At 39.3% G+C, this 25,640-nt stretch overlaps 2 protein-coding genes and 1 long non-coding RNA gene across 3 annotated transcripts; 1 reads left to right on the top strand and 2 right to left on the bottom strand.

Annotated features, from left to right (window-relative positions):
• Window positions 1-4,908: 4,908 nt before the first annotated feature.
• On the top strand, window positions 4,909-6,055 carry LOC5574138 (vacuolar protein sorting-associated protein 37B). The gene is made up of 3 exons (XM_001661158.2): window positions 4,909-5,145; window positions 5,217-5,388; window positions 5,444-6,055. The coding sequence occupies exons 1-3, from the start codon at window positions 5,032-5,034 to the stop codon at window positions 5,842-5,844; spliced, it is 687 nt and encodes a 228-aa protein (XP_001661208.1). The 5' UTR covers window positions 4,909-5,031; the 3' UTR covers window positions 5,845-6,055.
• On the bottom strand, window positions 6,017-6,859 carry LOC5574139 (uncharacterized protein C9orf85 homolog). The gene has a single exon (XM_001661157.2). It carries the CDS (start codon window positions 6,737-6,739, stop codon window positions 6,077-6,079), a length of 663 nt encoding a protein of 220 aa, XP_001661207.1. The 5' UTR covers window positions 6,740-6,859; the 3' UTR covers window positions 6,017-6,076.
• Window positions 6,860-7,942: 1,083 nt separating this feature from the next.
• Window positions 7,943-8,631, bottom strand: LOC110679270. The gene is made up of 2 exons (XR_002502347.1): window positions 8,312-8,631; window positions 7,943-8,197 (listed from the first exon to the last, which is right to left on the bottom strand). It is a non-coding gene; the product is annotated as an uncharacterized LOC110679270 (long non-coding RNA).
• Between the last annotated feature and the right edge of the window lie 17,009 nt (window positions 8,632-25,640).

The following is a 25,640-nucleotide window of genomic DNA, read 5'->3' as shown; positions in this document are numbered from 1 at the left end:
TAAAATAAAAAGCCCGCATAGTATTGGGCGATTCTTCTGAAGGGATAACTTCACCGCCACTGCACGCGCGGGCTTAAAACGATACACGCTTAACTAAACCACAGACAAACAGACGTAACACTTAGAACAAATCTGGATCAAAATCATAGTCACGAGGACATGTACGCCCAATGCTAAAATCGGTGTGTTTGGCTGACAGGCCAACAGATGGCGGTAGTGTGTAAACGTCAAACACGAACAAAAACGATGCAAGCGCTGCGAGTGGTGGATTAGCCACCTACCATATTTTTGAATCGACCGTTAAAAATGTGGTCGATGGACAATGATGAGAGTGTGACGTCTGTTTGTCTGTGACTAAACCTTCCAGTCGTCGCGCGGTTGGCCATCGTCAGAACCACCACGCTGCTGTTGTGAACGAAAAGTGAGGTTTTTTCAACAGTGTTATACAAAATACAACAGCGCGACGACTGAAGTGTTAAAAAATGTTGCAGTATTCTTCTTTTATTGTCGAATTTCTTTCTCTTTTCCGCTGTAAATGCGGGCCTTGTTTACATAAAATGACATCCGGACCAACATCCAGTGAATGAATGTTTCAACGCAATTTGTTCAATTACAACAAATTCAAAATACTTGTTGAAAACAACAGAAATTATAGTTGCTTTGAATCGCTAATAGGGTCCTAAAGCCCTGTCCCAATTTTAGTGCCAAACGCTTAAGTTCAGGCCAAAAATACATGTTTACTCAATTTTTTGATGTTTTCCGTTGGTTTAAGTCCAAAAAACATTTTTCATGTTTCTTTAGATTTTGTCACACCCCTTTGCTTAAACTCAAATTTTGGGTATATTTTGTTTTCCGTGTCCCTTCCGAAATGTCAGATAGGAACAACCCCAGTGTTAAAACTAAAACCCCTATGGTGTTTTTGTCGACTAAGCGAACGTCAAACATGATCAAAAGTGTCAAGGTTCATTTATGAACCCAATTTTCAAATTAAAGTTTAAACATGATATAACCGTTATTTGAGTGGGAAAAATTGCTAAAGTAGTTGCAGTAACATGCTCTTTCGTGTTACAGTTAACTCTCCCTTACTCGATATTCCGTATCTCGATATCGAGTTAGAGAACCATAGTAAAAGTTGGTTTCCATGGCTAACTCGATGGTCCCTTGGAACGCAGTTGCAATGCTTTTGTGTTCTGTAACTCGATACCTCCCTAACTCGATGGTCCCTTCAATATCGAGTAAGGGAGAGATGACTGTATTAAATTAAAACAAGATTTCATTGAAAATTTTAGGACCCAATTGGGTCCTAAAATGTTTAATGAATTCTTGTTTTTATTCAATAATACCAAAGAGCATGTTCTTATAACTACTCTAGCAATTTTTTCAGCTCAAATAACGGCTGTAACATATTTAAAATTTAATTTTAAAAATTGTTCCAAATATGAACCTTGACACTTTTGATCATGTTTGACGTTCACATTGTCGACAAAAAATCCACAGGGCTTCTAGTTTTAACATTGGGGTTTTCCTATCTGACATTTCTGAACGGAAAACAAAATATACCCAAAAAATTAAGTTTAAACCAAGGAATGTGACAAAATTTCAAAAACAATAAAGAAATGTTTTATTGACTTTAACCAACGAAAGTCATTTATAAATTAAATTAACATGTATTTTTAGCCTAAACTTAAGCCACAGACAAACAGACGTCACACTCTCATCATTGTCCATCGACCACATTTTTAACGGTCGATTCAAAAATATGGTAGGTGGCTAATCCACCACTCGCAGCGCTTGCATCGTTTTTGTTCGTGTTTGACGTTTACACACTACCGCCATCTGTTGGCCTGTCGGCCAAACACACCGATTTTAGCATTGGGCGTACATGTCCTCGTGACTATGATTTTGATCCAGATTTGTTCTAAGTGTTACGTCTGTTTGCCTGTGCTTAAGCGTTTGGTATCAAAATTGGGACAGGGCTTTAGGACCCTATAGAGCGCTGCATATGACGAGCCTAACCTCACTTATTTGACAGCTGCTGGTCCTGTTGTTTACGTTTCGGACTTAGTCGTTTTTTCCATCATTTTTTCATCTTCGCATTTCTATCACCAGCATGCTGATGGTGACGATTTTCCACGGTAGGAAGATAGAATAATACGATCCGTGGGTATCTGCAGTGGATTTGACCTCTCCTCGCAGCAAACTTTCACGAAATTAAGAATGATTCGAAAAAAGTACTAAGTTCCAACAGTTTCCTAGTTGCAAGTAATTTACGTTTTTCATTAATTCCCATACGTTTTGACAGTTCACCGACTACCATTCTTCCATGCGCTTGTGTTTGAAATTTGAGAATTCAACGTAGCGCGATCAGTGAAAGGAATACACACATCAGTGTCGCCGCTAGGCGGCCAGCACAGATAAACTGAATGTTCGAAGGGTTGTTGTCTGCACTTTTTGCCACTGGCGCCAACTGTTAGCGATTAAGATCAAAATAAACAGTCGTTACCCTATTGACGAAATGATAAGCCGGTTTATTCAGTTACTCGCGACGTTTTTCTACCAGTGTAAAATCGACTCAAGTAGTGTTCTGTTTTGATTCGTGATTAAGTCACTTTGTCTCTCCATACAGCGGGGCGGCGAAAGTGGTGGTTAGGTTGCAAAAGTTAAAAATCTTACTTTCGTCGTTTTGTAAATCCGGAAATTAAACGTTCTAAAAGTGAAAAATCGAGTTGGTGCAGAGCGGTGCGTGTAGAATTCCTCCTGCGAAACACGTAGGATCGATAAAGTAAGTTTGTATACTTTTTTGACTTGAGTCTGTATGAATAAGTTTTCGGGATTTATTTATAATTATTGTTTTCTCGGGCCCCGTGCGTCGCAGCTAATATGTGAATAGTGCGCTGTGTTCATAAAATCGTAAGAATGCAGCGCCACACTAAAAAACTAATTTTAAAATGCGGCGAGTTGAGGCGCGTAGCGAGTCTCACTGGCGCGATCCGGTTTGGTAACGGTGCGCCAATACAAAGACTAGACAACAAGCGCACTCATCGTGTTCAGTGACTCCTGATATATATCACTACCGTGCACCCCCGCTAATAGGGTCCTAAAGCCCTGTCCCAATTTTAGTGCCAAACGCTTAAGTTTCGGCCAAAAACACATGCTTAGTCAATTTTCTAATGGTTTCCGTTGGTTTAAGCCCAAAAAACATTTTTTTAGATTTTGTCACATCCTTTGGCTTAAACTCAAATTTTGGGTGTATTTTGTTTTCCGTGTCTTTTACGAAATGTCAGATAGGAACAACCCCAGTGGTCGAACTAAAACCCCTGTGGTGTTTTTGTCGACTAAGCGAACGTCAAACATGATCAAAAGTGTCAAGGTTCATTTATGGACCAAATTTTTAAATTAAAGTTTAAACATGATACAGCCATTATTTGAGTGGGAAAAATTGCTAAAGTAGTTACAGTAACATGCTTTTTCGTGTTATTAAATAAAAACAAGATTTCATTAAAAATTTTAGGACCCAATTTGAACGGTACTTCATGCAAACCATCGGGGTTCATTTTTAATGTGAACTACTAGTCATAATAGAATCGTGTTTCAGGTTACCTCTTTCGCTGTTTTGTTTTGATTCTGCTTTCGGTTTCGTGACCTTTCCATTTGACGTTTAAAATCAGCTGATCTCGAAGCACTTTGACAGTTCTTTTATGGGAATGACAGGCCCATGTTAGCACCGGTCCTCCACCGATGTAAACAAGTGCATAAACGGACTTGTCAAATGAAAAGGTCTATAGGCCTCTGCACTGTTTTGATTTTGTATGGGATTTTGACGTTTACTGGCCTTGTTGTTTACACAATTTTGTGAAAGAGTGAAAGTGAGAGGAACATTTTTGTGCAGAGCCCCATACACAGGTACAGAGCTGTCATTCTGCGAAAACCACGTGCTTTCAATTTAGACGGGAAAGTTTTTCCATTCATGAGCCTCTGCATGCCATAAAACGTTTGACTTTTATTGAGCTTCTCGAGAATTTTTAGCATTTCGATCACTTCCTCTTTACTTTGAGTGTTACGTGCCATGGTTTGGTACTAGTTGGGCACTTTGCGAATCTTTTCTCAAAACCGCAGACCACCAAATAAGTTGTGCGCCGATCGATTATGCGCCGAGTTGTGGGTCGGTCAAAACGATTTCAATCGATTGAAACTTGAACACAAGAAGGTACGAACAATTTTATTCCGTAAGTTTTGTATCGATAAAACGATTATGATCGTTCTCAGTTTAGGACTCGAACCCTAAAAGTGATTCACTTCCTCGGCAAGATATTTTGACATTTCTTTATTTACTTTTTGGCTGGCGCACAACTCGGCGCATGGGCCAGCGGTGCGCAACTTGTTAGACAGTCTGCGGATTTAAGTAAAGATTCGCAATACTGTGCGCCCTGTTTTCGAGTTGCCCGTGAGAGAGAGCGAGACAGCACCATAACACACGGCGCACAATAAAAGTCAAAAGAACAAACGAATTTATGGCATGTACAGAGGCTCATGAGCCTTTGTACGTGCCATAAATTCTTTTGTTCTTTTGACTTTTACTGTGCGCCGTGTGTTGGTGCTGTCTTGCTCTCTCTCACGGGCAACTTGAAAACAGCGCGCACAGTAAAAGTCAAACGTTTTATAACATGCATAGGCTCATTCCACTCTGCGGGTGTCAGTTCGCTATAACGGCTGCGGGCGTACGACCACCGCCGGACTCTAAAAATCATAACATGATCAATAAGGAATGTTGAGATATACAGCCGTGTGCATTACGAATCATTCAGTTTATGGTGGGAGATTTTGTTCAGTGTTCACCCTTATGCCAGTTTAGCGTCGACGTTATGTTAGCCCCTCCACTCAAATTTCAACCAAACTGACCCCAATCTCCGCTATGATTGCGCTGTCAAACAGTCTTCGCAAAGACGATGAAAATTGCAAAACATTACGGTGAAAATAAGTAAAAATTAATGTTAATTAGTTTCCCTACGATTAAACGACACCTATATTCAAATGTACCAGCAATATCTAAACCAAGCAGTGCGGACACTGCAAAACCTTAGCTCCGACGAACTCAAAGATCTGCTAAACGATGACGATAAGCTAGATGAACGAGTTAATTTGGCCGTAAGTTAATTTCTTTGATCTGAATACGTGACTCACCCTTTGTTGATGCTGTTTTGTTTCGTTTATTTTAGGTGGAGGCATTAGAATCCGAAAAAGAAGTGGTTTTGAGCGAAAATCGCAGTTTGGCCGAAAGCAACCTGGAAAAGGAGCCTAAATTGATTGAACTGCGAGCTAAAGTAAATGAACTCTCTGAACAGGGCAAAACGCTAGCAAATTCGGTGAAGGAGAAATCCGAAGAATTGAGTAAGAGTTCAGTATGAAAAGTTTAGCTCCTCATCGCTGATTATGTTTATTTTAGAGTCCAAATCTAGCAGCACAAATCCGGATACTGTTCTAGCACTACTGCAGGCAGCTGCCGCAGAAAGTGAGGAAGAATCGGAAAAGATTGTCAAGCAATTTCTGGACGGAGAACTAGCAATTGATGCCTATCTGGAACAATTTATGACCCCACGGAAAGCCATGCACAGCCGGAAGCTGAAAGCGGAGAAAATGGTGGAGTTACTACGAAACAGCACAAATCAACAACGATCTGCTCCTTTGCCACCATTGCACGGTTCCCCGGCCCCGGGAGTGGTTCCTTATCCCTCTCACGTCAGTGGATTTTATCCGCCGCCCCCACAACCATCTGCCGGAAGTATTCCGTATCCGCTTGGGCCTATTTCAATGCCTATGCCAGGCATGTTTCGACCGCCATATTAAAATGAAAAATGCCCATAATCTTTCAATGAGCCTGCTACATTGATCGTTGATAAGAATCTACTCTACTTTGATCATTTACTGAATATGTTGCGTTATTTTGCATTAGCTTTAAACTCTAATAGACGACATGAGACAAATGAGTTACTGCTTGTAAAGTTAGGATACAAAAATATGAAAATACATGGATACATCATTTATTACTTCGTTTAAAGTTTTACCGATTGTACAAATCTTAATTAGAAAAATCTTCATCACTGAAGTCTTCATAATCATCATCATCATCATCCGAAAACAGATCATCTCCATCTTCATTTTCAGCCATTTTTAGCTGTTCAAACTTTTCCATCAGCTCTTCCCTGGTACGGGGCATGTTTTCAACCTTTTTCTTCCCTTTGGGGCCATCGTCTTCATAATCCGAATCGCCATCCTGGGATTTCTCCTTCTTCTTGCCTTTGTTCATATACCTCAAGAAAGTCCTCCTCTTACGTTCCGGCAACGATTTGATGAGCTGGTCCATTTCTACCTTCAGCTTGATTTTCTCTTCGATAGTCGGTTCCGGCGGAACAATGCTGACTTCTTCGGATGACTTCAAACATTTGGCGCAACATTTGCTGGAAAGGGCGCAATCTCGGCATAGGACATGATACGCTCGTTTAACTTTCCGTTCGCTGCATTTGTTGCACTTCCCGGGCTGCGTCAGCGGTTTGTATTTCCGATATTTAATCTTCCATTCGATCTGCTCCTTACACCGCTCGCAAACTTCGCAAACGTTCAAGTTTGTGATCAGCTTGATTAGCGGAGTGTGTTTGTCGTGCAGATCGTTTTTGAAGGCGAATGTGTTCTGATGCTTCTGGGGTCGGGATCGACGGCCACCATCACCACGTCTTGTGCTCATTTTGCAACTTTGAGCTAGCAAATTTCAATAGTTTTAATTTATTGAAAAATTTCTATTTTGTACTTGTTTTTCACGTGTTGAAAGCAGAAACGGACAGTAAACAAAAGATCTGGCAAAATAATTTGACATTTCAATGCAATAATGGGCTGACATCGTACACACCAAAGTAACCAGAAGGGAGGTAGTGCGACATACACGCTAAAATACTTATGACATATACACTGTAACACCAAAGTACCCTTTAAAGGGTAAAAAAGTACCCTCTTTGAGAGAAACTAGTTTAACTCATAAAAAGAGTAAAGGCCCTGTACCCATTAAAGAGTAAACGGCTTGTACGTCAGATCAACGAGTGAATTTTACCCACTATCCGAAAAACATGTTTTGAGGAACAGAGTAAAATTTACTCTTTATTATATATGGGAATTGATTATGATTTGTATGGTATTTTCGTAGAAAAACTAACAATGGAAACCTATTAGTATAAAAACATGAATTTATTCAATTAAATATTAAAATAAACAACATTTTTTTTTGGTCTAATGCAAGGGATTATCAGCATTTGGGGTTGCTGTCCTGGAAAATGGTACTGCTTCTCCGGCAGGACATTCTTATGCGGGATATACTCGGCATTAAAATCATCCTGTAAAATTTAGTTTTTCGTTAATTAGCGCACACGGCAGGAAAAAGAATTTATTTTTAGTGCACCTACCTTGACCTTCTAGTGTTTCTGAACACTTTTTTCTTTGTTGTGGAAACAAACTACTGCTGCATAGTCGATGGGGAATTCCACTATTATTGAACCGCAAGGATTTTTTCACCCATTATAGAGTAAAAGAACGCAACATATAAAAGGGCAAAAAATACCCATTATCTGGAAAAATAAAATACCCCTTATATTGACGTTTCCATATATCAGAAAATAATGGGTACTTTTCCCACATTAAAGAGTAATGTCGAGTTTACAGTGTACTTGTGATAAACGTACACTCTGAAAATAATTTACACTAACTAGTTTAAAAGTCACACTAAATGACGTTTCGCCTGGTTGACCCCAAGTCTCGTTTAAGGGTCGGGTAATCGAGTCTAGTATAAGTTGAACATATAGGGAACCATGTCTAACTTAAATATATTTGTGTTTAGTTTAACAGATTTAGGGCTTCTGGATTTTTGACAACCTATCTAAAGTTGAAATAGGTAAGTAGCTTCCTATGAAAGACCAGTAAACGGACGGAACGGACACATTTATTTATTATGAAGAATCTACGTATCACAATGTTGAAAGAGTACATTCGCATATTTTAATCAATATCACTAAAATGTTCCGGTCAAGGTGCTTCAGGATCTCTTTCTGCCTTCCACTTCGCTCTTCTGCCGCTCAGCATTTTGCACAATTGTCTCGGATTGTTGCCCGGAATATCTGCAACAATGATTCCTTGCCGTTCATCACTTCGGAAGTGTCTAGAACAAAAAAAACAATCCATTGAAATCAAACAGATATGCTGGAATTTGTTCGGCCAAAACGCCTCTTACAAGTCGATGGCTTTAGAGCAACAAATATTGAGAATGACTTACCTTTTATTTTCCCATATCGTCTAGAAACAAATGATGTTTCAAATCCAACTTCTTGCGCGAGACACACACGTATTTTAGCCGCAAATAATTACAATTTCACCTCGACAAAATTGACACCAACAACGTGAAAAAAAAACAATGATGGTGGTTATCGGTGGGAGTTATACACTGGTCAAATTTCGCGGGTGCAAAACTTGCATAGTTTAACTTATTATGTGGAGAATGTATAACTTCAAAACTAGACTACGTGTGAACTTGAAGAATGGCAAAAAAGATTATCATTTAAACTATCGACGATTTGATCGGATTCTGAGTGTATACGTACCATGGTACAAATATCTTGAATCTTACACGCAAACAAATTTTGTTGTATAATCTACCGAAGGGTCCTAAAGCCATGTCCCAATTTGAGTGTCAAACGATTAAGTTTAGGCCAAAAACACTTGTTTACTCAATTTTTTAATACTTTTCGTTTGTTTAAGTCCAAAAAACACTCTTCTAAATTATTTTTAGATTTTGTCACACCCCTTGGCTTAAACTCAAAATTTGGGTGTATTTTGTTTTCCGTGTCCCTTCCGAAATGTCAGATAGGAACAACCCCAGTGTTAAAACTAAAAGCCCTGTGGTGTTTTTGCCGATTAAGCGAACGTCAAACACGATCAAAACTGTCAAGGTTCATTTACACTGAAACAATCGTTGCAGTAATGAGAACCATGAACAAGTTTTTAAATTTACTATTCCAACCAAGATTGAGCTAAGATGGAAGCTTTTTATTTGCGTTTTGTTCCCTCTCCATCCAACCGCATCGCTAGCCGAGCGGTAAGCGTTCGCGCTTGACAATCACCAGATCCTCGGTTCGATTCTGGCCTGCTGCAAGTTTTTAACCATGATATAGTCATTTTTACTGTCGGAATGGCGCCAAGGTAAAACTGAAAACACAAACTGTTCGAAATAAATGCGAATTTAGTCTGCACAAATCAAGTGGCGTTGTGTATTTAATTTAACCCTCTGATATAGTATTTTCAACCGCAACGCTGTTCTCAGTGTATGGACCCAATTTTAAAATTACAGTTTAAATATGATGTAGCCGTTATTTGAGCGGGAAAAATTGCTTAAATAGTTGCAGTAACATTCTCTTTCGTGTCATTAAATAAAAACAAGATTTCATTAAAGATTTTAGGACCCAATTAAGAACTGCACCAACGATTTTCAACCGACTACAAAAATCTGTTAAGTTTACTATAATCTGGTAAAAATCACTGAGTCGTGTAGTAAATGTGACTATGTCCATAGTAGCCGCGACTACAAAGCATTGTATTTCAATCCGTGACATCCACCGTACAATACAGTATGGTGAAAAGTACAATGCCAAACTTATCAAATCTAGAATGTTTCTAGTCATAAATACTACAACTCTGGTTAAATAAACAGAATATACTTTCTTGTTGACTATGTTATGGTAGAGTTAACAGATTAATGTAGTCGGTTGAAAAACATTGGTGCAGTTCTTAATTTAACCATGGATTCAGTTGTTTCTACAATAAAATTCATTTCAGTGTATGTTGTTTTCGTTTTTATGAACTGGGTCGGTGGCCAACACATAAACAAACTAACGTTAGGAAAATTGTAGTTCGGTCGAACCTGAATCGGGTTGAGGTTGAAACTGTGATTCAGAACGGGTTGCGCCAGTTCCAACCTAGGTTCAAAAACGAATTCGACATTAGTTTCAAACTGATCCATATGCCAATGGATCATTGAATGTAGTTTTTGCAAGTGCTCACCGCATCAAAACAAAGGCGCCACTGTATATGGGATTTAACATTGTGACAGCATTGCTGTTCTGTCAAACACACAAGGCTACGATGGCGCTATCTATGCTTTCCATAGCAGCCGTTTTGGTTATTTTAATGATCAATATTGGTCGAATAACTTGTGCAAATCCATTTGATATACTTGGGTTTGAGGCCCCAAGTTTTACCAAAGGTTCGCCAGCATTGACCGAAGGCCATGCAAGCTTTTTTGACTCTGAAATCAATGTTAGGTGTCCAAGAAAATTTAGAATCTAAAACGAGCCCGACATACTTTACCTGATCAGTGACATTAATCTCAGAGCCAACAAGACGTAAAGGTCGAATTCCATCGCGGTTTCGTCTTTCCGTTAACCGGGTTAACCGAAAGGCCATATTGGCGACACCAACTCTCGACTACCTGAAGAGCACTTTGCATCAGGTCGAATAGGGTGCTTATGCACACCAATTATCAGAGCTAGATAGTCGTCGGCAAATCCATAAGTTGGAAAACCGCAAATTCTGAGTTGCCTCAATAGCGTATCTGCTGCCAGATTCCACAAGAAGAGGCATGTTTGCCAAATAAACATCACGGATGTGATGATCGATAATGCGTTCCAGACATTTCAGAAGAAAAGAGGTCAGACTGATTGGTCTAAAACTCTTCGCTTCTTCATACGACGCACGTGCTCCTTTCGGGATAAACTTTACAGTAATATCACACCAGGATTTGGGAATACCCAAGAAACATTTTTTTCTTTAAGAAAAGTTGCTCAGAGCTGTTTTATTACACTATTATTTGCATAACAAATGAATTAATTAAAATAAAACTATTATTAAAGCCTTATTCGCCCAGAAATGGAGAATCTATTCAACAACCACCATTTTAATAAAGTTATATGATACATGTTTATTCAATGATCTTACCTTGGCTGTTCAACAGGCAACTACAACGTTTATTAAACATTTTAACCACCAGGTTTCCATAGAACATACAGAAATGCTTGTTCAGCGTTTATTAAACAAGATTGAATGACATGTTACTTGTAAACTGTTGAAGAAAAGTTGTTGATGCCATTACACAGTGGTCCAGGAATCAGTTTTACGCGGAAAGATGCATTTTGAGCTTTAGAATGAAACATTAGACAAAAACGGTCTTCTACAAAGTTGTTTGTATTAGTTGAGCCCTTTGTTTGGTGTTATTGAAAATTAGGGTGGACCACATTTTCATAGAAATTGTGTAACTAACTTTCTTATTTGTAGAAATTATATTATACATGCTTCAGCGAAGTTGTAGACCATTCAATTTCAAGCAACTTTTCCAAAAAAAGTTTTTTTGTATCTCTTAAATTGACCGATTTAGAGCTTTTTTCCTACGGTGACATAGGGTGGTCCGAACAAAACTGGTTTTCTGGCTCTAGAGTTTTCAATTCAAATTTCTCATCAAAGTAGTCTATGAAACACTTTTAGAGCTTTAAAAAATGCGTAATTTGGTGAGTGAAGAAACTCGCTATCTCCTTCCGTTTAGGAGTTATTGTTGTTTTTCTCTCAAAAACATGCCTACTTTGATTGTGAATATCTCTGATTGGGGCAAACATAAAAAATATTTTTTGACGGCATTTAAAAGACAAAATAAAATTGTATATTATATCAAAAAATTACAGATGTGTTATTTTTGTAACTCTAATAAAATGCCTTGAAAAACAAAGGATTTTAAGTAGAAAAACTTTAATAACTTTTGAACCAAAATAGATATCATCAATATTTTTGCATGAAAATTTGCGTTTTATTAAGTTCTTAAAGTCGTTCATAGAGGACTTTGACGAGAAATCTAAAATAAGAAAGATAGGGCTCTAAAACTATTTTGAAGATTTTCATAGTATGTTTTACTTTATTATTTTGCATTTTGAGCATGAACATGAAATTTTAGACAAAAATGATCTTCTACAAAATTGTTTCTTAAAATGTGAGCTTACATACTGTGTCATTTGAAACTAGGGTGGTCCACAATATCACACATATCATATAATCAACTTTTTTATTTGCAAAAATACTGGTATATGCTCTTAGGCAAAGCGGTAGAACTTGAAATTTTGATCAACTTTGCCAAAAAAAGTTTTTCTGTAGCTAAAAATTTGACCAATCTAGAGCATTTTTTCCTAATCATCGCAAGGTGGTCCAACAAAAATAAGTTTTTCAACTCTAGTTTTTTTAATATTTTTTTCTCGTCAAAGTCGTCTATGAACGACTTTTAGAACTTAACAAAACACAAATTTTCATGCAAAAAGATTGTTGATATCTTTTTTAGTTCAAAAGTTATTAAAGTTTATGTGATAAGAAATGTTTGACTTTCAAGACGTTTTATTAGAGTTACAAAAATAACACATCTGTAATTTTTTGATATAAAATACAATTATATGTTGTCTTTTGAACGCCGTCAAAAGATATTTTTTATGTTTGCCCCAATCAGAGAAATTCACAATCAAAGTAGGCATGTTTTTGAGAGAAAAACAACAATAACTCCTAAACGGAAGGAGATAGCGAGTTTCTTCACTCACCAAATTACGCATTTTTTAAAGCTCTAAAAGTGTTTCATAGACTACTTTGATGAGAAATTTGAATTGAAAACTCTAGAGCCAGAAAACCAGTTTTGTTCGGACCACCCTATGTCACCGTAGGAAAAAAGCTCTAAATCGGTCAATTTAAGAGATATAAAGAAACTTTTTTTGGCAAAGTTGCTTGAAATTGAATGGTCTACAACTTTGCTGAAGCATGTATAATATAATTTCTACAAATAAGAAAGTTAGTTACACAATTTCTATGAAAATGTGGTCCACCCTAATTTTCAATAAAACCAAACAAAGGGCTCAACTAATACAAACAACTTTGTAGAAGACCGTTTTTGTCTAATGTTTCATTCTAAAGCTCAAAATGCATCTTTCCGCGTAAAACTGATTCCTGGACCATAGTGCATTATTACTTATGATTACGAGTATAGAAAATAGTAGGCTTTGTTCAGCATTAGCTCAACGGAAAAACATGCTGAACGCAGTCTGTTTTGTGTGGGAAGGAATTGACCACCAGAGCAGAGAATAACACACGGAATCGATTACTGCGTGGGGAACATTAACTCGCGACGACGTGACTTGCGTTTACAAACGTGTTCACTTTAATGATCGATTGAGAGGTAACAACGAAAATAACAAAAGGTGGGTTTACACTTTATTTCCAGTTCAGTGGGTCAGCGCCCCTGTGGTAAAAAGATACTTACGTTCAACACTCCTCCTCGCTGAGCTACTGAACGAATCTATCTCTGTTTACCTTAGCCAGCCCAAGGTCGGCTACGTATTGGGTCATCTTCTGTGGTCCCAATGGCTTGGTGAATATGTCGGCCATCATCCTATCAGTTGGACAGTAGGCCAGCTGAATCACTCCTTTCGAGCACAAATCCTTCGCATGATGTTGTCTAGTATCGATGTGCTTGCTGCGTTTGTTTTGCCGATCGAGGGAAACAAAATCGATACAACTACGGTTGTCTTCGTTGATCTTCGTCGGTTGTCGCTGCTCGGCTCCTAACTCACACAATAAGCGTCGCAACCACACTGCTTCCTGTGCCGCTTCTGACAGAGCGACATACTCAGCTTCCATGGTGGACATTGATACGCAGTTCTGTTTTCTACTGCCCCAGCTGATCGCCGCACCACCTAGCATGAACACAAATCCGCTTGTGGACTTGCGATCCGAGGTATCTCCAGCCCAGTCTGCGTCGCTGTACCCAGTCAGTGTCAATCCATCTCCACACTTGAGCCCAAGTCGCAAAACCAAATCTCCCGTTCCGATCAGGTATCGAACGACGCGTTTGAGTTCGACCCAATCACGCTGCGTAGGACGGCTGCTACTACGACTGAGAATCGACACGGCTGCAGCAATGTCTGGTCTGGTGTTAGTGGCTAAGTACAATAACGCACCAACAAGACTGTGGTATTGCACGTTATCAGCCAGTGGCTCACTGTCAGCCTGCTTCATGTACCCTGTGTCTAGAGGGTATTTCGATGTCTTGGCCTTGTCCAGTCCATGGCGTTCCGCGATTTCGTTGATAAACGCTTTTGGCTCAGCGAATAGAATCCATCGCAGCTCTTCTCAACCTTGATGCCTAGGAACTGACTTATCGGCCCCAACGACGAGATTTCAAAATGCTTACTTAATTGATTCTCCAAGAGATCCATCTGACGCTCATCACCACTAACCACGACAATGTCATCCACATATATTAAGAGATAAATCCACTCACCATTGTCCAACTGTTTCGCAAACAGGCAAGCGTCCGAATCTGATTGCTTAAATCCTAAGCTCAACAAAACCTTCTTCATGGTAGCATTCCAGACATGGGCTGCCTGTTTGAGTCCATACAAACTTCGGTGCAGTCTGCACACCAGCTCCTCCTTACCGGGTACCGCGTATCCCGGAGGCTGCCGCATATAGAGTTCTTCGCTCAGTCTTCCATTTAGATACGCGTTTTTCACATCGATGTGACGAACTTGAAGCTTCCTGTGCCCTGCTAGCGCCAGGAGCACCCTGAACGGCATTGAAACCGGCGCAAACACTTCACTAAAGTCACTGCCGTACCGCTGTCCAAATCCCTGGGCAACGAGCCTCGCTTTGTGGCGCACCACCTGTCCACTAGAGTCCTTTTTCTTCTTAAAGACCCATTTTGACCCTATTGCTTGTCGCCCTTTCGGTAGTTCAACTAACGACCACGTACCCTTCGACAACAGCGATTTATATTCATCGTTCATCGCTTTTATCCACTTATCACTACACGCACTATTCACAGCTTCACGGTAGTTCTTCGGTTCCGGATCGTCCATCTTCGCAACACCGACTACAAAATCCTGATATCTTGCCGGCAGCACTCCTGCATTTCCGCGCTGAGGTCTACCTGGCTCCGCTTGATCTCCATCGGGGTCTTCGGCATCAGCACCATAGAAAACATCATCGTCGAAATCTTCCTCCACAAAACCTTCACATTCCGATTCTTCGTCGATGCTTTCATTCTCTGCGGAAACCGATTCGATAGACACGAGTCGATCCGTGTTCCTCTGCGGAACAACTTCCGCATCCGCAGGCTTTTGATCCTTCGCTCCAGCTGGTAACTCCTCCTGCAGTTGTGATCCTAGTTCAAGGAACCTGGCATCCCGACTAATAACGATCTTATTCGTCTGCTTGTCCAAAAAACGATACGCTTTGGAGCCACAAGCATATCCAACGAACAAGAGCTTACTCGCTCGGCTGTCTAGCTTCCCTCTTTTTGCGTCCGGAATGTAGACGAATGCCTCACACCCAAACACTTTCAGGCGGCTTAAATCAGGTTTCTCTCCACACCATAGTTCCATCGGCGTCTTCGCTACTGACCGTGAGGGTAAACGATTCTGAATGTAAGCTGCAGTAGCTATTGCTTCTCCCCAATACTTCTTATCCAAGTTCGCATCAAGAAGCATGCATACCGCCATCTCCTGCAGGTAGCGATTGTGCCTCTCGGCTACGCCGTTCTGTTGTGGCGCGTATCCTGCCGTCAGCTGCATCTGAATGCCCTCTTCCCGATAAAACTGTTCAAGCTCACGGTTGACGAACTCGCCGCCACGATCGGATCGTATAATCTGCGGCTTCCTCCCAAACTTATTCTCAACCATCCGAACGAAACTCATGATGCAGTGTTTCGCTTCAGATTTATCAGTAAGCAAATACATTATGACATACCTGCTGAAGTCATCGATGAGGGTTAGAAAGTACCTCTTACTGCCGGGTGTCACATTGCTCATTGGACCGCACAGATCCGTGTGGATCAACTGCAACGGCTGTGTTGATTTCCGCTCAGCTTGCTGCGGGTATGGCAAACGAGCCATCTTGCCCTCCATACACGGCTCACACACAATCTTGGTACCACAGTTCACTAGCTTCATACCAGTAGCCAGATCTTCTTTCTGAATCTTACTTATCAAACACCGCCGGATTACGGTGACCGAATCTTCGGTGCCATGTATGCTGGCAGTTCACTGTATGGCACTGGATATTTGCAACCGCAACACGTTCCGGCTCTTTCAAAAAATACAGTCCGCCGCGCCTCTCACCCAAGGCAACGACCGTGTCCGACACATTACGCACTTCAACACTGTTCTTCGTAAAGAGCACACTGTAACCCTTATCTGCCATTTTACTCACGGATAACAATCCACCATCGAGGTTTGGCATGAACAACACTTTATCGAGATTGATATCCACCGGTTCGCCGGTATCGTTAACACTTTTCAACGAACCGCAGCCAATACCACCAGACTCTGAGCAATTTCCATTCGCCATCACAACCGTAACACTCGACTTCTCCAGCTCATTGAAAAACCCTTCACTGCTGGTCATGTGGCGCGAAGCCCCACTATCGATCGTCCACAAACGATCCACTTTAGCCGCTGCACAGATGGCTTCACCCTCAGTATGGGCAGAAAAACAAACACTGTTGATTTCCGGATTTTTCACTTGCTTAGCCTTCGCCGGTTGTTGGCCACTGCCACCAGGTTTCACACCGGATAGTCCTTCGCCGCTGTTCTTCACTTTTACACTTTGCCACTTCCGACAATCGTTCTTAAAATGTCCCGGTTTCTTGCAGAAAAAACACAACTTTTCTTTGTTTACTTTCTGCGTTTTTAGCACTTGTTCACCGGATGAAGATTTTCCGCTGCGCTCCTGCCGCTTGTGATATTCGTCCATGAGCTTGGACCACACCAACTGCATCGTAACATCCGCATCGGGGCGTGCTTCTAGAGCAGATGCCAAGAAATGGTACGATTCTGGCATGCTCCTTAGCACCATAGCGATTTTCAATTTCTCGGCCAACTCTAATCCCGCATTCACTAAGCGCTCGAAAAGCGAATCCAATTCCAACAAGTGCTTCTCAACGTCTCCATTTTCACTCAATTTCGCATCACATAGCCGGTTTAGAAGTGACAACTGCGACGATGCTGTCGACTTCTCATGGTATGCTTTTAAAGCATCCCATACCGCCTTTGCACTAACACTATCCTTGATTAACACATATTGACTTTCGTCAATGCACAGTCCTAGTGTAGCACGGGCCTTCCGGTCAGCTTTGTTCCAGGCGTCGGTTACTGGCTCCGGTTTGGCATCCGCTACGACATGCCAAAGATCCTCCCGGATCAAAAACATCTCCATTTGAAACTTCCAACTAGCGTAGTTGGTGTTTCCAAGTTTGCTGATCGCAAACTTTCCCGGATCCGCCATTTTGTGCCCACCGGCAAATCACCACCAGGCAACAACCAGCCGAATTCGATGCACGCGACAACGCCAAAACTAATCTGACGAACTTCCGCGAATTTCACTATTAAACCGACCGAATTCCACGATTCCTCTCTGGGCATATAACCTGTGGGAAGGAATTGACCACCAGAGCAGAGAATAACACAGGGAATCGATTACTGCGTGGGGAAATTGTGATTCGGAGAACATTAACTCGCGACGACGTGACTTGCGTTTACAAACGTGTTCACTTTAATGATCGATTGAGAGGTAACAACGGAAATAACAAAAGGTGGGTTTACACTTTATTTCCAGTTCAGTGGATCAGCGCCCCTGTGGTAAAAAGATACTTACGTTCAACATTTTGGTGCTTTGTTCGACTAAAACGGATATCATATTTATTTATAGAATTGATTGTATAAACTCACCAAAAGAGGTTTCTTTAATGTTTCTTCAACATGTTTTATGCTAGAATTAGCAAAAATATTCATATTTATTTGTACACTTTATTACACACTCAAACTTTATTACTAGGTACTTACCTAGAATTTGACACATTGGTATTAAATTTCAATTAATTAAACATTATTGTGATGCCGGGCCTCGAACCCAGGACCTTCCGATTTACAGGTACATGCATCTCCACTGCTCCAACCAAGGTTACATACATCTGCAAGTTTAAAGCAGTACTTAAAGATACAATAAGATAATCGCACATTTCATTGAAAAAATGTGTTGTTTAAACATCGTCTAAGTATTTTGCTTGCCTTCGGTGTATATACACACCATTGTTAAACAATTTTTGTGAAAAGGTCTCAAACGCAACTTATCTATCAGCTAAAGCTATCAGCTTCATTACAGTTTTATAATAGACGAATAATCGCTCTTTAAAACATGCGGTTGAATTAAAATAGGGTCCTAAAGCCCTGTCCCAATTTTAGTGCCTAACGCTTAAGTTTAGGCCAAAAACACATGTTTACTCAATTTTCTAATGTTTTCCGTTGGTTTAAGCCCAAAAAACATTGTTTTAGATTTTGTCACATCCTTTGGCTTAAACTCAAATTTTGGGTTTATTTTGTTTTCCGTGTCCCTTCCGAAATGTCAGATAGGAACAACCCCAGTGGTCGAACTAAAACCCCTGTGGTGTTTTTGTCGACTAAGCGAACGTCAAACATGATCAAAAGTGTCAAGGTTCATTTATGGACCAAATTTTTAAATTGAAGTTAAAACATGATATAGACATTATTTGAGCGGGAAAAATTGCTAAAGTAGTTACAGTAACATGCTTTTTCGAGTTATTAAATAAAAACAAGATTTCATTAAAAATTTTAGGACCCAATTTAGTAATTATTCGTTATACAACCCAGTTACACAAACGCTGAATAAGTATTTCTGTATGTTTGATGGATAATTGATGGTTTTAATGTTGAATAGGCATTGTAGAATCTGCTGTAATGTTACTACTGTTGAATAGCCGAGTTAAGTTCATTGAATAAACATGTACCATATTACGTTAATAAAACGGGTGTTGTTGAATACATTCTCCATTTCTGGGCGAATAACGCCTGAATAATAGTTTCATTTTCATTTTACCTAAGACAATTAATAAACAACTGAGAGCTAAATAAAACAGCTATGAGAAACTGTTCTTAAACACCAGTTTTTTGGGAAGTTAGTTAATACGTGTATGTTGAAGAGCTTTCTGATTACGAGCAATAGTGGTTGATACATTGAGTCGAGCAAATATATATTAATCTTCACTGCTTTTTGAGCCATGTAAGTATTGCAGAAATAGTGACAAAACAAGTGTTGGTAAATATTGGAAAAACTTGTCAATCAGCTTTTTGTCACATATGGAACAACAGTATCTGAATGGATAGAAACAGCTCATCTTCAAGTATTATAGAGAAGCTATTAAACAACCAAACTAAACTATCAATCAACGTTATTTCAATCTTGGTTCAACTAGCTTTTGAAATAACATGAAAATGAGGAACTAAAGTGCTTCTTAGAATGTATGCAACATTTGATCATCACTTTATACAGCATATATTGACAATTCGAGTGACAATTAGAAGTTCGGCAGTCAAAACTTCGGCAAAGCTCGGCGTCGGCATTCTAATTTAGTGCTTCGCCGACGCATAAGAAATGCCTCTGTCGGCGTAGCACTTCGTTAGAATGCCCCAGATGATGTGATGAGTTTTGTTACGCAGTGTACGCCAACTCGTTTGAAGTCATCCGTTGGGGATGGTTCATCATGTGGTAAATATACCGAACAATAGACGTATTTCCTGTTGAGATCGCTAACAGAAACATCGATAGTGACAGCACATACAACTCTGGTAGTTAACTCAGAAATGAGTGTAGCAACGATTGCTTCATTAACGAGCACGCATGCGCGGGGCATGGAGCGCAAGTTTGCCATTTCATGTTTGCTGAAAGTAGCAAAAACTGGCTCCACAAGGTTACCTAGATAGAAGTTCCCTCTACGAAAGTAGGGTTCTTGAACTAGCGCCACTTGGGCTGTACCATTTTGCATGAGTCTGCAAAGATTGATCGTTGCTGTTCTTTTATGCTGGAGATTAATCTGAGTTAACCTAACCGTAGCCACTACCCAAACAAGGCAGGATTAAGCTTTTTGCAATCTTAGCACGAAAAAGACCAGCAGCGAAAAAAACAAATCGGTACCCAAGTAACCACAAGCATTAATTTGGTCGAAAGTCAACATTTTTGGCAATACCACATTTAATCTGAACACTTTTGGTTTGACCACATTTAATATGAACACTTTTTAATTTGTACCCCGCTAATTTGCATATCTTTCAGATTAAAAATGGTTCAAACGTCATTTAGCTCATGGAACGGAGTAAAGTGCAATGAAACGCTGTGGAACGGAACGCAGAATCAAAACAAAACAGTGAAAGAGGTGGCCAGAAACACGTTTCTAGGGTGACTAGATGTTCAAATTAAAAATGAACCCCGATGGTTTGCATGAGGTATCGTCCAAATTAACGGGGGTGTACGGTAATAATGTTATCATGCATTTATTCAATAACTGTCAAGCAATGATGAATTTGATTAACATTGTAAATGCTTTGCAGCATTATTTTAATAAAGCATTATGCTAAGCGTTTAGAGTGAATATACAGTTATGCTGTCATACAAGATTACATAACCTCATTACGTTTTGTGGGATATGAAAGAATAATGAAATGACTTTCTTTCATCTCGAACCCCCATTTCATGATCTAAGGATATATGTATTCATTCAAAATTGTTGTATTTGATCTATGAGACTCTTTTATTCATAAGGAGCTAGAGGAAATGTCGATCAACTTCTCACCCCCGAAATCTGTTTAATGCGCTAGGGCTTTGTTTTGTGGGTTAAGTTCAGTTATTTCCTCTACGAGAAAGAATGGTGATCAAATTCTTTCTATTGAAGTTTCATTTGGGGAGGAAAGGAAATTAATCGCCGAAGAGAATTCTTTCTATTCGTAATAACTGGGTGCATAGTAATGTTAACACACACAGTGGCCTCGTTTATAATAAACTTCTATCCTACCTTATTACATCAGCAGCTTTAGCACAGTACACCGATGCGCCAGGTATCCAGCACACCATCATCCTAGTTGTGGGTTCGAATCCTGATTCCAACAAAAAAAAAAATCATTAAGCTGGTAAAGAAAACCATTGAAAGGTAGTCAATAGATTCATTGTTTGTTTATTTTTAACGCAAGCCCTAAACATACATTATTTTAAGCTAATATACATCATGAACCCCAACTATACAAACATAAATGCTTTAGTAGGGCTTGTGCATTAAAACTGCTTTACCAAGTATTGCTTTAATTTGGCTGTTGTGAAGCCCTTTCCCACTTTAATTATGCTTTATAAAGCTCTTAAAGGTTATGTCACTTCAGAACAAAATCTGATAGCGCACTATAGAGCAAAGTATTCATATTCATTCAAAATTTGATTTTAAAAATTATTCCAAATATGAACCTTGACACTTTTGATCATGTTTGACGTTAACTTTGTCGAAAAAAATGCCACAGGGCTTTTAGTTTTAACACTGGGGTTGTTCCTATCTGACATTTCGGAAGGTATACGGAAAACAAAATATACCCAAAAATTTGAGTTTAAACCAAGGGGTGTGACAGAGCTTGCACTTCGAAGATTGAAGGTTCAAATCTAAGTCAGGCGGAAACCGCTCATTTTAACTTATTTTTTTATTTCAAACCAAAACATGCAACGTTGAATTGTGCTTTTATCTTTATATTGTCAAGATTTAACAGTAGTGCAAATCCAAGTACAGAACTATGGATAGCATCGTGCTTATTCTTTACCGTGTATTCACCGATAAAATCGTCAACAGAATGATTTAAATTACCATAAAACGGGGTATCTTTGATAATGCGGGTAACTTTGATAGTGCAGAACCGGCAACATACTAAACGAAATAACATACAACTTGTTAATCAGTTAAACAAAACGAATACAAAAGTTAAGAGTATTAATATAACACTCTATGTCAGAGCTGTTTTCGTTCGAATTAAGAGCATTTGAGGATTTATATTCGAATATTAATACTTAGTGAGATTTTAGCTTTTTTTAAACGCTTACAAACAATCTGTTCTACGATCACTATTTGATGAACTTATAATGAGTTCGCCAGCAATTCTTGATTGCCTTATTATAGTAGAACATGAATTCGGTCTGAAATCTTTCAGCGAAAAGTAAGTTTATAAAAAAAATTGATCCGTGATATAATCGAGAAATAGATCATAGAATGTAGTTTTTGTCAGTGCTCACCGCATCAAAACAAAGGCACCACTGTATATGGGATTAAACATTGTGACAACATAGGCCTTTTCATGTGACAGATCCGTCTATGCATTTGTTTACATCGGTGGAGGACCGGTGCTAACACGGGCCTGTCATTTTCATAGAAGAAATGTCAAAGTGCTTCCCACGCTCGTTCAGATCTACTCAAAAGTGAGTAGATTTCGACTCACTTCGGAACAAAGTGGAACTACTCAAAAGTGAGTAACACCATCGTTACTCACTTTAGAGTAACATTGTCAAATGTCAATATGGGGGTAACACTTACTCACTTCGTTTAATCAGGAATTTGCGAAAGTGAGTAGATGTCACTCTCTTCAGGAAATAATATTTTTGGAAATAAATTTATTATGTTATTCATAAAATCAGGAGAAATATACAAAAAACATAACATTTATTCATTATCTCTTACATAACTATATGAATAATACATGATAACAAGTAAAAAAAATGATATTTGTGCTGAAAATTTCGCTGCTCTGGAATGGATACCCGGATGGTATAAATCTCTGAGGGATTGATGAAACCATGGAGGATGTAGTTTGACCGTGTCAGTAGCCTTCCCAGTTAAGGCTGGTTTGCTACTGACAAGAAAAGAAATCGCCTATCTCGATACGTGGAAAATTTCTTCCAAGAAATGGTCAAGAAAATCTAATTTTTCTGATCGCAGTACGCTGTTGAGAAGAAATGTCACTTCAAAGGGGGCTCTCTGTAGGAAATTTCTTGACCCATTCAGTCAAGGAATTTCTTTACTTTTCTTGAGCGAAACAGCTTACTTAGCTTTAGACTGTAAATAATTGATAATTAGTCCAATAAAAAGTACGACGGTAAAACTTACTGTTTATATTTTTTTTTCTTGCGGTTGTTTGATCAAAACCAGGACTTGGTCATTTTCACTCCGACCTCGCTTCACTTGATATCAGGATTATTAACTTCGCAGCACTAATCTGGAATTTGCCGGTTGGACTTCCGAAGCGAAGTTTCAAGCAAACTAACTGTCATTGCTCTGCGGGCTCGGCTTTTGTCTCAACTGTTTTTAAAACAGTCCGACATCACGTCGACGGAAAAATTTTCACCACAACGGAGGATTTGTCAGCTCGAGCGCGCGATTTTTTCACAAGTCTTTGACGTTTACAAAGTGAGTCAAATATGTTTGTGTTTACTCAAAAGTGAGTAAGGTCGTTTTCTTTCATGGTTGAGTAAAAAGTTACTCACTTTGATAAAATGAAGTTACTTACTTTTGACAGCTAACTTGAAACTTCAAAAGTGAGTCAAAGTTACTCTCTTTTGAGTAGATTTGAACGAGCGTGGGCCCGATCAGCTAATTTGAGACGTCATGTGAATAGGCCTATTGCTGTTCTGTCAAACACACAAGGCTACGGTGGCGCTTCTATGCTTTCCATAGCGACGGTTTTGGTTATTTTAAGGTGAAGATGAATCGAAGCCAAACCTAAAATTTTCAAGAGCACAAATCTACAGAACCAAACATCCGGTTAAGCTGAAAACTTAATCGATTGTTCTCTTGTTGGTGGTGACCAATCGTTTGAGTTTTCAGCTCAAACGAGTGTAAGGTTCTCCAGATTTGTGCTCTTGAAAATTTGAAGTATGGCTTCGATTCATCTTCACCTTAATGATCCATTACCAGGCATTGCAGAATTCGCTCTCATTTGAGTATGAAGCACAATCAAAGCAAGCAAAGAAAAACATCTCATCTGTTGCAGTCCACAATCGTCATTATATCGCAAGGTGTAACAAGTCTGATAAATGGAAGCAGTGAGCGAGAACTCCAAAGAGAGAGCGATGATAAAATCCATTTTTCTCGCTTGTTTACTCAATTTTCTCAGGATTCGATCCCTGTCCATTACTGTATTAGTTTTAGCACATATGTAACAATTATGGGAATATTATACGTTTTCCTGTCGCCATGCAATATTTTGATGATCTTTAATACATTTCTGAAAAGGCTTTGAGAGGATTTCTAATAAGTTTATTTGATTATATGAAACATACTTAGCTGATTTTATGACATTCTTAGTAATTTCCTAGCGAGGTCTTGATCAGACACTAAATCATCGGTAAACTGATGGCGAGATTGTTGCAGGGTTTATTTGGATGTTATGAGACCTAACGGATTCATGTTGGTGGATTCCTGATAAGATGCAAAGAGGATTCCTACACAAAAAAAAACACGGGATGTCACAGAATTACTGAATTTTAGTAATTTATGACAATTTTCTATCTGCCTCGCTTCCATTCTGCAGAGAATTTTTATGCCATTTGTCAATTCGCCTGGGTTGAAGCATCGCTAAGGTTCTACCCAGAGTATATATACAGAGAGTTGCGCGAAGAGACTTCTTTGAATGGTTATAATATGCTGCTCGATAGGTAGACGGTTTGACAGTTCGATAGGTAGATTTGGTTTCACTCTTTGCGCAACTCTCCATTCATAGACTCTGGTTCTACCCAGTAGAAATGATTAGTCGTCGTAGTAAAAATTGCGAAATTATTCATCTGAATACGATTTATTAGTGCTGTACGGATTTTGAATCAAGGTGCTATATCATACTTTTATGTAAAAACAATACTTAACATATTGAAACAAACATTTTTAACGACACACCCAGCAGCTAACAGTTAGACTTTGCGCGAAGAAAAAAAAAACTCACAGATATCAGCTAATTAACGCTTATCAGATGCATTTGAAGTCACTGGTGGTTTCAAGTGTTCGAAATATGAGTCAAAACGGTAAAATATGAAAGCAGTTTTGTGATGGAATTCATAGAAGAAAAAAGAAGACCATAGGGATGGTACACAAATTATGTCACGCTAAATTTCGACTTTTTTGACCAACCCCTCCCCCCCCTTGACACGTTTTTTGTATGAGTCCTTCGAAAATTTTGTAAAGCTTGTCACGCTTGGCTGGACCCCCCCTCCTTGGAGCGTGACGTAATTTGTGCATGACCCCATAAAGCTTTTTAGAAATATGAAATGCAACTCTCGTATCGGTAGTTGAAATATTCCCGAATTCCCATACTCTCACTGGGTCACGACAGTAATGTTTGACTTATTTAACAGCTGCTGGTCCTGTTGTGTACGTTTCGGACTTAGTTGTTTTTTTTCATCATTTTTTCATCTTCGCATTTCTATCACCAGCATGCTGATGGTGACGATTTTCCACGGTAGGAAGATAGAATAATACGATCCTTGGGTATCTGCAGTGGATTTGACCTCTCCTCGCAGCAAAATTTCACGAAATTAAGAATGATTCGAAAAAAGTACTAAGTCCAAACTGTAAACAACAGGACCAGTACCTGTCAAAATTGATGCGTGACGTCACAGTGCAGTGGAGTATAACCGACCCCTACATACTCATGCGAAATGTGGATATTAAT

This window comes from Aedes aegypti, chromosome 3 (genome assembly GCF_002204515.2).
Source record: "Aedes aegypti strain LVP_AGWG chromosome 3, AaegL5.0 Primary Assembly, whole genome shotgun sequence".
NCBI lineage: Eukaryota > Metazoa > Arthropoda > Insecta > Diptera > Culicidae > Aedes > Aedes aegypti.
This window is presented reverse-complemented; position numbering and strand designations above follow the sequence as displayed.

Coding starts and splice junctions, on each gene's coding strand:
- LOC5574138 (XM_001661158.2), top strand. CDS start 5,032: ATGTACCAGCAATATCTAAACCAAGCAGTGCGGACACTGCAAAACCTT. Junction 5,146..5,216: donor ATGAACGAGTTAATTTGGCC/GTAAGTTAATTT, acceptor CGTTTATTTTAG/GTGGAGGCATTAGAATCCGA. Junction 5,389..5,443: donor GGAGAAATCCGAAGAATTGA/GTAAGAGTTCAG, acceptor TGTTTATTTTAG/AGTCCAAATCTAGCAGCACA.
- LOC5574139 (XM_001661157.2), bottom strand. CDS start 6,739: ATGAGCACAAGACGTGGTGATGGTGGCCGTCGATCCCGACCCCAGAAG.